This window comes from Epinephelus moara, chromosome 23 (assembly GCF_006386435.1).
Source record: "Epinephelus moara isolate mb chromosome 23, YSFRI_EMoa_1.0, whole genome shotgun sequence".
Classification (NCBI taxonomy): domain Eukaryota; kingdom Metazoa; phylum Chordata; class Actinopteri; order Perciformes; family Serranidae; genus Epinephelus; species Epinephelus moara.
The window spans coordinates 19,199,238-19,211,706 of record NC_065528.1 but is presented as its reverse complement, the minus strand read 5'-3'; the positions used below and the strand labels follow the sequence as shown (position 1 = coordinate 19,211,706).

The following is a 12,469-nucleotide window of genomic DNA, read 5'->3' as shown; positions in this document are numbered from 1 at the left end:
GAAAGCTGAATGCAATCTGCCTGCAATCTGCTTTGGTCTATAACGATGGCCGCCTAATTGACTCGCTCTCCCTGTCCACTCTCCTCTCTTCTTCACAAGGTTTCTCCTGGAGTTTAATATCTGTGGCTTCTGGCACACGGACCATTTTGCTGACGGTGAGCTCTACAAGAAAAAATGTGGCCAACTAAGGTCCAACGCTTTGTGACTAATGTCTCTTTACATCTGCTAAGATATTTTCTTCCTTGTGTGTAAATCATGTATACTCTAAATTATCACAACCTTCAGAGCAGATAATTATAATCCAATTCTTTATAAATGATTCACATATCATCTACATGGATTGCTGAAATTCTTAAGGGATTATTAAATCATATTCAAGTCTTAAAGCTGGAGTGCAGAACTTTCATCTCCCCCCTCTGGCAGTGAGAAAAACACTGTCGACGTGGGCTTATGACATATGCCTGCAGGTGACCTTGCCACATCTCCCCCCTCCCCAGGAGTGCTCTCTTCATGTCTCTCTTTTTTTTTTAACTTTAATCCTTCCTCTGAACGCAGAGTTTCTTTTTTAGGATTTTCCATCATTGCCTCCATCATAGTTCTGGCTGCTGCTCTGTCACTATTGCCCCCCCCCCCTTTTCCTGCCCTCCTTCAGCTCTGGCTAGTTTTCGTAAAAAAAAAGACCACATCACATAGCAGTAAAGTCACCACAGACACCAGATACCACAACTCTGGTATTTCGCAATTTACTCTTTTTCCACCAAAAGTAGCGTGGGTTTTTTAAACACAGGATAACATTTTAAAAATAGGCAATAGACTCCTTTCTCGTTACCAGTGAATGAGTCTGCCTCTCTGTTTTCTTTTTCTTGTGTGTCATGTTTAATGTCATAGACACACTGAAAAACAGGGTAAGTAAACAGTAGAAAGCAGCATGGAGGCCAGTGAAAACATTACAGTGGTTACTTCTTTACTTTACCCCTTCTTGACTCAGCGATGACTAATTTGGAACGATGTTTGAGCGCTGCTCAGACCTAGATGGATGGAATTTGTATGGACGTTTTTATTGGACTGTATTATTTGTAACCCACACATGACCATCTACAAATGTGTACCACGATCCACAAATATTTCACTATCCACACGCATGTCTTTTTACATTTGTGTTGTGTAAAATCATATCCACAAAAAACAGCATGATTTGCAAAGGCGTGTAACTTTCTCTGTAAACACATACTTTAATTTCACATAAAAATGTTACAGGTTTTACAAACATAAAGAGCTTCACCACAGCAAATGCACATTTGTGGATTGCTTTCTGTGAGTTTGTGGGTTACATGATATTTGTGACTTCTGATCTGTAAAAAAACAATCCACAAATGTTAAGTATAGTCATTGTAATGCTTGTCTTGTCTTGTGTGGGTGACAAATAATGAAGTCCAATAAAAACTTCCATAAAGTTGTGGCTGAGGCGACAATGAGTCGCAGGAGATACCAACTGTTTCACTGGAAAAGGGGCAAAAATTTGTGTCATGTTTCCATCACTGTTGATCAAATACATAAAAAAGTACCTTGCTTAGATTTGCAAATACTTGCTCATCAAATGTGTCAAAATAGAATACCAAATACTGCTGTGAGAAAATTTGTAATATGAAAATACAAAATTCATTCACTACAAACTGATGTTATCGTATTTAGGCATTTAGTGGCCTCAGTATAGGTCTGACCTTAACCCCGGCACACTGAAAAGATGAACTCTGCTAACTTTCCACATCATACATCTAAAGTTTCAAATCAGGATATCTTGGAGGTGGGACGGTGCAAATTCCCAGGTGCATGCTGGTTGGTTTCTGTCAGTCAATCTGACCACTGACTTACAGAGCAAACAGCCACCTGAAATGCACCTCGGGGAACTGAACAGTTGGGCCAAAGTGAGAAAGTACATTTCCAGGATCTCAAACTTTATAAGTAATCAATAAAATGAGCACAGGCATTACAGCGGAGTGTGATACAGTACAAAATAGCAGAAGAGAAAGAGCAGCACTCTGCCTCCCCCTCTCCCCAGTACCAACAGCAACCTAAAAAAATATTCCTCTTTGTGTACCCAATCCAGGGGAACACAAAGGAAATATGTTGGTTCACAATGAGCCTGCTGCTGGATAAGACAGGACGTCAGATGATGCACTTACATTTAGCCAAAGAATGTGATTAGGGCTGATAGGTGCACTGTTTTCCCTACAGTTTAAACCTGGTGATTAACATGTCTTTTTGAGCATAAAATGGCATTAAAATACAAACTTTAAAAGTATTTTGTTGCAAATTACATCTTATTTTTTCTGTTAAGCAAAATACAAATTACAGATTAAATATGTTATTAAGTCATTAAATATACATTCATTTGAAATACTGCCCATCTCTGCTGCTGATTGGAGCTGGAGCTGATAAATACCTGTGACTACTGAAGAAATTGTCCCAGAAATTAATACCTATACCCCTTTCCCACTGCACAAAAGACCCGCTAATACCCACTAGCATCTGACTTTTACTTTTAATCTGAAAGGTTACAATTGGCGTTCACACCCCGGGTATTTATCAGCTCCAGTAGGCAGTAATGCCGTCCTTGCAGCGCTAGTACGTCATTCCAAATAAGTCTGCACCAAGTTCAAAAGGGAGACTGAATAAGTAAGAGATATAAAAAAAAAACAAAAAAAAACACCGTAACATTTTAAATGGCTTCCAGCTGCTTTCTGCTGTTTACTAAGCTGTTTTCCTGCCTGTATGTTGAAAGTGTCACACCAGTGAAAATGTCACACCAGTTAAAAAATAAAACAGAAAGGCATGCTCGTCTGCTGCAAAGCCATGTACACAGCTCTGGTTTACTGGCAATGGGGAAGAAGTCTATAGCCTATTTTCAGTGGGGTTTCCCGTGTTTAAAAACCTGCATACACTCGCTAATTTTAGTGTAGAAGAGGTACTATGTTAACCTTTCCTACTAAAGAAGAAAGACAGATCTTATTGGGTGTTAGGGGTTATTTTATCCAGTGGGAAAGGGGCTGTAGAGAGAGCTTTCCCTGCCAGCAGTAATAGCTTAATCAGCATAGTGTGAACTCGTTTGGCAAGGGCTTGAATGTAACGGACGTTCATCCCGCACTCCAGCTTTAACATGAACGTGTCTGGACTGATAATACTCCCCTTCAACACTCACTTATTTTGCGTCACATCAATCTGTGCTGCCACTCACAGCAAACACGTCAGAGTAACGACACACACGCATGTTGTGTCCGTTTACTGTAAAATGTGTGCAACATTAATCACCAGCCTAAAACGTCCTTATGGAACAACAACACATCCTCTGATCCACTCACCTCTCATCTGCCTCTGTCTATCCATCAATTACACCCTCCTCATTACTCCACCTGTCAATCATCCACTCGTCATCCGACTCCAAATCATCATCATCATCCCTCCATTCAGCCAAACCATCTTTCAGCGTGTGTGAGTATCCGTCTTGAAGTGTTTTTTGGGGGGAAAGATCAGTGGGGTTTTCTTGCATTCTGTGTGTGGTGTAGCATTTGTAGTATACTTCAAACAAAATAAAATGTGGTGTCTCTGAGTACATAAGTAGCTTTCAGTGCGAACAGGCACAACTGGCAAAACAAAACCCAAGCACACACTGAAACTAATGTAATTCTGAGGAAGTCAAACAGAAAACATAGCTCGCAACCAGACGTGGAAATTTCAACAAGCCATTATGGCTCGTCTTTCTGGTTTCAAACCCATCATTTTACCTGTACACAGACACCAAATTCAATTTTGTTTGGAGTACACAGCAAGCTGGAGTAACTCTGGTCATGGTAGAAAGAGCAATAAATGGCTGAAGTGTGAAGCGTTTAAATAGCACCCAGCGTTCTCCTGTGACAGAGTGTGAGAGCCTGTCAGTCATCAACAAAACGTCACACATACACTTTCACACACACTTAATTCCCAACCTCGAGTCATGACCCATATCTATTTCTTCATTAGCCTCAGCTCATAAGAAAAGAGGGGACATCCTGCAGCCGTGTGACACCGAGTACCCCAGCTTCGTCTACGAGCCGTCAGTCAAAGAGACCAACAGCATTATTAAGTGTGGACGCTGCCAGAAGTAAGCACACACTCATGGACACATATGCACACAAATCTGCAGTGCAGTCCCCTCGAAGCCTGAGACCAGTCATATTAAATTGTCCTTCGAAAATCCATTTTCCACGGCTTTGCTCTGCTCTGCATACTGAGAGCTGTGTGTGTTTGTACAAGAGTATCAGGAAGAGAGAAATAAGTAGAAAAGGAACAGAATTAGATCTGGGTGCGTGTGGTTATAGAAAGACTTATTAAGAGAGGTAAATGAAAAAAACAGAGAGCGGGTGACAGAAACAGAGATGGAAAAAACAGTGGGAGGCAAGACGAGGGAGAAAGGGGAGCATCTTAGTGTGTGTGTGTGTGCGCGCGTGTGCGTGTGTGTTTGAAAGAGAATGAGAGAACCAGGGAGACTGAGGTTACTTTATTATTTCAGCAGGTTTGTGATCATACGTTGAGTTTGAACGCCCTCATGAGGCCACAGGGGGTATAACACCGCACAAACACTACTTGCAGCACCACAACTGGACAAGATTACAACATTTCAGAATGTTTAATACCCAGAACGACAAGCCCATGCAGTCAAGTGAATCTGAAGAAGTATTTTTCTATATAAATAATCTTGAATTGTTATATACAATATTATTTAGGGGGCGGCAGTAGCTCAGTCTAAAGGGAGTTGCTTGGGAACCAGGGGGTCGTCGGCTCAAGTCCCTATATGGACCACGTATGGAGCATGGACTGGTAGCTGGAGAGGTGCCAGTTTGCCTCCTGAGCACTGCCAAGGTGCTGTTCAGCAAGGCACTGAACCCCAACTGCCCAGGACGCCTGTCCAAGGCAGCCCCCTCGCTCCAATAGGTTCTGTTTGTGCATGTGTGTGTATTTCGAGCCTGAATGTATATGGCAACAGAGTGAAAAAATTGAATTTCCCCTCAGGAATTAATGAAGTATATCTTCTTCTTCTATTTGGAGTTTTTTAAGCTAATGCAAAGGTAGTGGTATCTTGTGAATCTAGACAACCTAAGGCATTCATTAGCACCAATCCTTTTGGCATAGTTTGTTGGAAAGGGCTAAATAAAGCTCTAAAATTAGGCAAAATTTTGGTGAGGAAACATCTGGCATGGCCATTTTTAAAGGGATTCCTTGAACTCTCACCTCAGAATATCTGAATGAAAATGGGTTCTGTTGATACCCACTAGTAGGGTTGTTCCTAATAAATAGTTTGTTCCTTACAATCAATGTACTCCTTCAAATTAAAGCTGAATATTTGTCGTTTTAAGGAAAAGACAACCAGTCTATTTGAAGAATGACAAGTCACCTAACATGTTTAGATACGTAACACATTAAAACATGATTGTTGTGGAACTCAAAATGTTCAGTGTATGAGTATTAATCTCTGCACATCAGATAATAGATAATAGAATTCCTGAAATTCAGTCTTGGCTTTTGGTTTTGGTGTGTCACCCCAAGATTTTCAGTGGCCCCCTCTGGCCACCCCTATGAAAAATTTCTGGGGGTGCCACTGCATCAGTGGTTCGGCTAAAACAAACTGAGGTTAGTTTTCCCTGTTGGTACGGTACGGAAAGCTGTGGGTTGAACTCTTGTGTGGATCAAACAATCGAATCATGACTGCTTTAGAAGATGGGTCTTGGTGTGCTTCTAAGATTACTCTGGTGCAGATTGTTGGTGGTGTGAAAGCAAATAAACCAACCACAGGATTTTATAATTGCAGATGTGTGATTTCAGCATGATTTCAAAAGCTAAACTGCTAATGAGCCCATCTGCTGATCGGGAAATCTATTCAGGAAGCAATCTTATAATTGACCTGTGTAAGGCTGTGTATACAGTATAGCGTATTTATGCAAATCATTTTGTAACCATGGTAACACATATGCATGCCAGCATGGGTATTTTCCCTGATTAAAAAGCTGTTAAAGCTGATGTGTTTGAATCCAAGTCTGTGTACTTTGCCAGCTCATTAAGTCCATTAAAAAGTGTGTGACAGCGATTCCACAGTAATAAGACCCGAATCATTACTGTGCAAAGGTTCCCACACATTTCGCCAATTAAATTTTTAGAAGTTTTTCATAACTTTTTCTCATTATATTTCCCCATTTCCTTGACTTTACTTAAGTAGTTAAAAATGTGTAGGCAGAGCGTTGGAAGCGGCAGTGGATTGGTTGAGCATCAGTTAAAGTTGTCTCGCAGGTAGTGGAAGCAATAACATTATCTGGCCTGTCTTCAGCACATACAGCACAGACATCATCATCATCATGCACTTCCCAGGCATTTGCAGATAAGCAAACTGCTCATTTGCTAACTTGCCACTCATTCGGAAGGGAACGAGGGAAGTAACTCACTCAGGGTTGGGAGTGAGTTACTGCCTCAATGTATTGTTCATGAGTGAGGGTAGAATAGAGCGTGAGATGGATCAGTGGTTTGGCGCGGTGTCTGCAGTGATGTGGGCGCTGTGCCAGACGGTGGTGGTGAAGAGGGAGCTGAGCGAGAAGGCTAGCTTTTAATTTACTTGTCCATCTATATCCCAACCCTCACCTATGGTCGAGATCTGGGTTGTGACCGAAAGAATGAAGTCGCGGATACAACTAGCCGAAATGAGTTTCCTCCAGCCTTAGAGATAGGGTAAGAAGCTTGGACATCCAGAGGGAGCTCGGAGTAGAGCCGCTGCTCCCTTGCGTTGAAAGGGGTCAAATGAGGTGGTTCGGGCATCTGATCAGGAAGCCTCCTGGGCACCTCGCGTTGAAGGTGTTCGGGGCACGTCCCACTGGTAGGATGCCCCGGGGCAGACCCAGAACACGGTGAAGGGATTACATATCTTTTCTGATCTGGGAAAACCTCTGGGTTCTTCAGGAGGAGCTTTAAAGCATTGCTGGGGAGAGGGACGTCTGGAATCCTTTGCTCAGCCTACTGATAAGCACTTGAAAATGGATGTATGGATTAGAATGTATCGCGAAACATTAGACGCTTTGGGATTTTAATGAATTTAAGTATAGAAAATGTATATTCAAAACTTTTCCAAAACATTCTGGTAATTCCAAACCATTTCCAGGCCTGGAAAACATTTTTTCTGTTTTAATTGAATAACTTTTCCATGAATTTCATAACTGTGGGAATCCTGCTGTTTAAGACGCCTCCTTTTCTTTGCAGTTGACTTGCAGTCTAATAATATTAATAATGCTTATGATCTGTTATTACTCTGTGAGTTTTTGTGACACCAAAGAGCATAAATAAACACATTAGAAACATTAAAGTGCTGCATTAACTTTTATGAGTCACCAGAATTTTATTTCGCCACGTGGATCCTGATGATGCAGGATGACAGTCGCCAAAACTGTCTGATCAAGTTTCCTGTCAGTCTGTATAACTTCATGTTTGTAAAAAGTCAATGTGAACAGGAACCAGACCACAACTAAATGCAGCAATATATTTTTCCCCCTTGGTCTAGACCTAATGAACTGAACTACAGGTGTGAAAACACCCTAAATGTCATAGAGTACATTAAAGTTTTTCTTTCTCTGTGTTTTTGTATTTGTGCACATCTTCACACTTTCATATTACATGTGTTTGTTTGTGTGTGTCAGGATGTTCGTGGTGCAACAGATACCAGATAGCAACCTGTTGATGTTGGTGGTGCAGGCAGACTGTGACTGTTCCAGACAGTACCCACCCATCACCATGGAGCCCAAGGAAGTCAGATATATCCTTTCATGTTTTGGCTTTCATGGAGTATGCTGGTTAATTATCTCAGATGTTGTTCGAGTTTGTTCTACATAATAAACTTGCTGCTCTTTTTTTACTTTTTCCCAAATGAGTTCCCTTTGTACGGGGAAGTAAAGTCCAAGAGCTTGTCCCAGCTTCCCAGCCATGAATACTATAACTGTTTAATAACTTGTGTTGATATTTAATGAGAATTCAAGAGACACCTCCTTTGATCCTGTTGTTGCTCCTTAACCCCACTGCACATAATGCCTCTGTGAAGTGTGACAGGATGAGGTCCCAGAAGATTCGCCGACGCCCTGAGTCCTGCCACGCATACCATCCCCAGGTCAGCTTCTCATTGGTTCACCCTGTTAATGTTTCCATTTTTTGCCAGCATATTTAGCTTGACTGCATTGAATTGATATCAAGAGACCTAGTCGGATAATTCGGCTCCTGGTTAAAATCTCCTAAATGTCTGAATCAGAAAAAAGGTGAGCACACAATAGCAAGAAGTGGCCTAGCGACCTGCCACTGACTCGCCGTAGAATGTTGGAGAAACTTCTTTATTCAGTGTTTTTACCGGTTTAAATCACAGGGTCATTTGTTTTGGGGAGGAAGAGACCTAGTCGGATAATTTGGCTCCTGGTTAAAATCTCCTAAATGTCTGGATCAGAAAAAAGGTGAGCACACAATAGCAAGAAGTGGGCTACTGACTTGCCGAAGAGCATCGGAGAAACTTCTTTATTCAGTGTTTTAACCCATTTAATCATTTATTTTGGAGATGTGGAGACCTTTGTGGATAATTATACTTAAAGTAAAAACCTCCTGAACAATGAACACTAAAGGAATCCTAACTGGGAGTTCACACTTGGCACATGGGAGAAGTTTCTGCTTGTTGCAATCTGCAGTCCTCACCACTAGATGCCACTAAATCCCACACACTGCTCCTTTAAGTCATTACAAAAGCACAAAATGAATTGACTTTATGTTTTGTTTTTGTTGTAGGAGAACGCCAATGACTGTGGAGGAGCTTCTGTTATATCTCTCTCTGCCTCTCTCTTCCTCACCTGCCTCTCCTTCTTGATGCTCATCTCCTGATGATGGACAACTTTGCTGTTTCATCCTTTCTTGTATAAGGGAGGAGATATGAATGAATCAAGAGACATGATTGGACACTGGACACCTCAAGTGGATTTAAAAAAAAACTGATTCTGCACATTTTGCTCGTGACGACCACAAACCTTGTCTCTGACAACGGACCTTTGATGTGGTGTCTGAGCATTTGTTGGTTAACTCTTATACATTTTACATCTGAACTGAAAACTGCAAAGAAGGCAAGATAATGGGCTGTTGTTGCCATGGATACTTTTCCATGAGTTGCTTTCTCGCACACCACTTTGCATCTCAAAATGAAAAGGGACTAAAGAGATGCAGGTGGCAACTATGACGTGCATTGATAAAAGGGGAGTATGAGTCACAAGATGCAACATGACAAAGTCCAGTGGGGGGAACATTTCCTATTTCCCACTGAACTGAATATTGTATTGTAGACACACATGCATATTATATATGCAGCTGCAAGCATGTACTCCTGCCATCCTTTGCCTGTTGACTATCATGCGTGTTGAATGAGAGAAGGGAGAGAAGGGCTACAGCAGTGAATGGTGATTGTGTAACATCAGTGCTGCTGCTGAAAGTCATGTTTTATAAGGGTGTTTGCAACTTTAGTTTCTCTCAATCTCCTGCAAATCTCAAAGGGTAATGGCTCAGTGCCAAGAAAGTACCTTCAGTGGAGTTGGTAAAAATGCAATAAAGATAATCGAAAAATCTGAATGGGAAGTTCCTTCACAATCTCAGCTTTTGAGGTTTTTTTTTGTTACTTGGATTACATCTTAAAAAGTGTTTGTTTCTGTAACATACAGTATCTTTTAAAACATGTCTGCCTTTGTCTTCATCAGCCGTGTCTTTCTGTGTGTTTGTGCTTACTGTATGTATTTATGTTTGGCTGGACGACACTGTTGAAACTCACAGGATGTAAATCTACAACACCATAATGGATTTTTTTGGATTACAAATGCTTTCACGTGGTTTAAAAGCAAATCTAATACATAATAATCCACAAAAGATGCAGTTGTACCAACACTTAAATGTTTCTGGAACTAGTGGTGATGATGCATTTGCTGAACTGTGGTTTTTGGATTCTTTACTTGGGCGTAACGATCATGTACCTGTTACTTATTACTTGACATAAATAATGATATAATTTTATAAAATCATGATTAAAGCAGGAAAAAAAGTGGAAGCACTCTGCAAAACAAGATTGTGGTATGAAAAAAACCTGAAACTGTCATATATGTAATTGTAATGTATATTAACAGTGTAAATCTAACTGCATAGGGTATTTTTGTATTTGCTTGTGTTTCATATTTTGAACTTCAGCATTTCATTGTCCAACCCAGTCCAATTCCAAAAAAAAGTTGGGAGGCTGTGTAACAAGTAAATAAAAGCAGAATGCCATGATTTGCAAATCCTTTTTGACCTATATTCCATTGAATACAGTAAAAAGACAAGATCTTTAATGTTCAAACTCATAACCTTTATTGTTTTTTGTAAGATATACACTTTCTCTGAATTTGATGCCTGCAACATGTTCCAAAAAAAGTTGTGACAGGGGGAACAGAAGACTGGGAAGGTTGTGAAATGTTCAAGAAACACCAGTTTGGATCATTCAACAGGTAAACAGGTTAACTGGTAACAGATTAAAGTATGAAAGAGGTGTCCTCGAAATGCTCGGTTGTCACTAGCAAGGGTGGTCACTTTGTGAGTGGGCAAACAGTCCAACAGTTTAAAAACAACATTTCTAAACACACAGTTGCAAAAAAAATAGGATTTCACCATCTGTGATCCATCATATCATCAAAAGATCCAGAGAATCCGGAGAAAGCTTGTGTTCGAAAACCATTTTCAGTAAACACAGTTCGTCGCTGCGTCAACAAATGCAACCATATTATCGACAACATCCAAAAACGCAGTCGACCTCTCGGGGCCTGAGCTCATCTGAGATGGACTGACACAACATGGAAAAGTGTGCTGTGGTCTGACAAGTCCACATTTCAAATTGTTTTTGGACATCATGGACGTCCTGTCCTCAGCGCTAAAGAGGAAAAGGACCATCCAGATTGTTTCCAGGACAAAGTTCCGGAGTCAGCATCTGTCATGGTATGAGGGTGTGTTAGTGCCCCTAACATCATGGGTAACTTGTACTGTACATCTGTGAAGGTACCATGAATGCTGAATGGTACATACAGGTTTTGGAGCAACATATGCTGCCATCCAGACAGCGTCTTGCATATTCCAGCAACACAATGCCAAGTCTATGTGTTACAACAGCGTGGCTTCATGGTAAAAGAGTCCAAGTACCAGACTGACCTGCCTGAATATGTGTGGCACATTATGAAGTGCAAAATACGATAAGGGAGATCCCAGACTGTTGAGTAACTGAAGTCGTATATCAAGCCAGAATGGGAAGGAATTTCACTTTAAAAACTTTCAACAATTAGCGTCCTCAGTTCCCGAACACTTACTGAGTGTTGTTAAAAGAAAAGGTGATGTCACACAGTGGTAAACATGCTCCTGTCCCAACTTTTTGGGACATACTGCAGGCATCAAATTGAGAATGAGTGTATATTTACAAAAAAAAATAAAGCTTATCACTTTGATCATCACATATCTCGTCCTTGTGCTGTATAATTGAATATGAGTCAAAATGATTTACAGATCATTGCATTCTGTTTGTATTTACGTTTCACACAGCATCCCAACTTTTTGAACAGGGGTTATATTTTGGGCTGTGAGTGAGTTTCCCTGTAGCTTCCTCTCTGGTATCTCTGGATTATCTCACACAGCATGTCTTTCAGTTAAACTCACTCTGATGACAAAATTGCCTGAGACTTGCCTGTTTGTGTAACAGACTCAGATCCACATTGTGTGTGAGTGTGCATCATCACAGTATGTTGTGTCTCACTGAGATTATATGAGTAATTTAATTCACGTGTCTCATTTTTGTTTGTAGCTTCCATCATACGATATTTGGTGCATTGTATGGTCGACATGTGTCCAAGCTGTATGTTGGCTGACTGAATCATGATTTGAACCAAGTAAATTAAATTATCCATAATGGTTTTTGTACTGTATTTGATGTCAGTGTGTGATTTGTTTTTTCCATCAGTGATTAATGTCAATGTAGATATAAAGAGACTAAACCAAGACAAAGAATCAGTCGAGGACTTCCATGAATACTCAGAGACATGTGTCATAAACGTATAAATCCAAGCACTGTGATCTAATTTTTGACTTCCTTTAATCTTTGAACTTGAATAGAGAAGTCGATTAAATCCCAATGATTTATGTCCATTAACAACCAAATAACCATTTGTTACAGTTGCTCCAGTGTAAAAGAAAAAAGATAATTACAAGAAGTAAGAATAAGAGTATGAAATAGAAGTATGTATGCATAAAACAATGAAATAAAACAAGATAGAAATTAAAATGTGCATTAAAATTAAAAATAAAATGTGCAGTATGCCAGTGTTTAACCCTAGTACTTAAGATATAAAAGATAATTTGAGTATCTTTCTATCTA

General features: G+C 40.3%; 1 protein-coding gene across 1 annotated transcript in view; it reads left to right on the top strand.

Moving 5' to 3' along the window:
- The window catches only part of cacna2d4a (calcium channel, voltage-dependent, alpha 2/delta subunit 4a), a 150,678-nt gene extending 140,323 nt beyond the window's left edge, over positions 1-10,355 (top strand). The window contains exons 37-42 of the mRNA XM_050036513.1: positions 100-155; positions 3,469-3,489; positions 4,018-4,138; positions 7,710-7,828; positions 8,094-8,173; positions 8,833-10,355. Of these exons, the coding sequence (XP_049892470.1) occupies positions 100-155; positions 3,469-3,489; positions 4,018-4,138; positions 7,710-7,828; positions 8,094-8,173; positions 8,833-8,925 (490 nt within the window). The 3' untranslated portion in view covers positions 8,926-10,355. The remainder of the gene's footprint in view (positions 1-99; positions 156-3,468; positions 3,490-4,017; positions 4,139-7,709; positions 7,829-8,093; positions 8,174-8,832) is intronic.
- Positions 10,356-12,469: the final 2,114 nt, after the last annotated feature.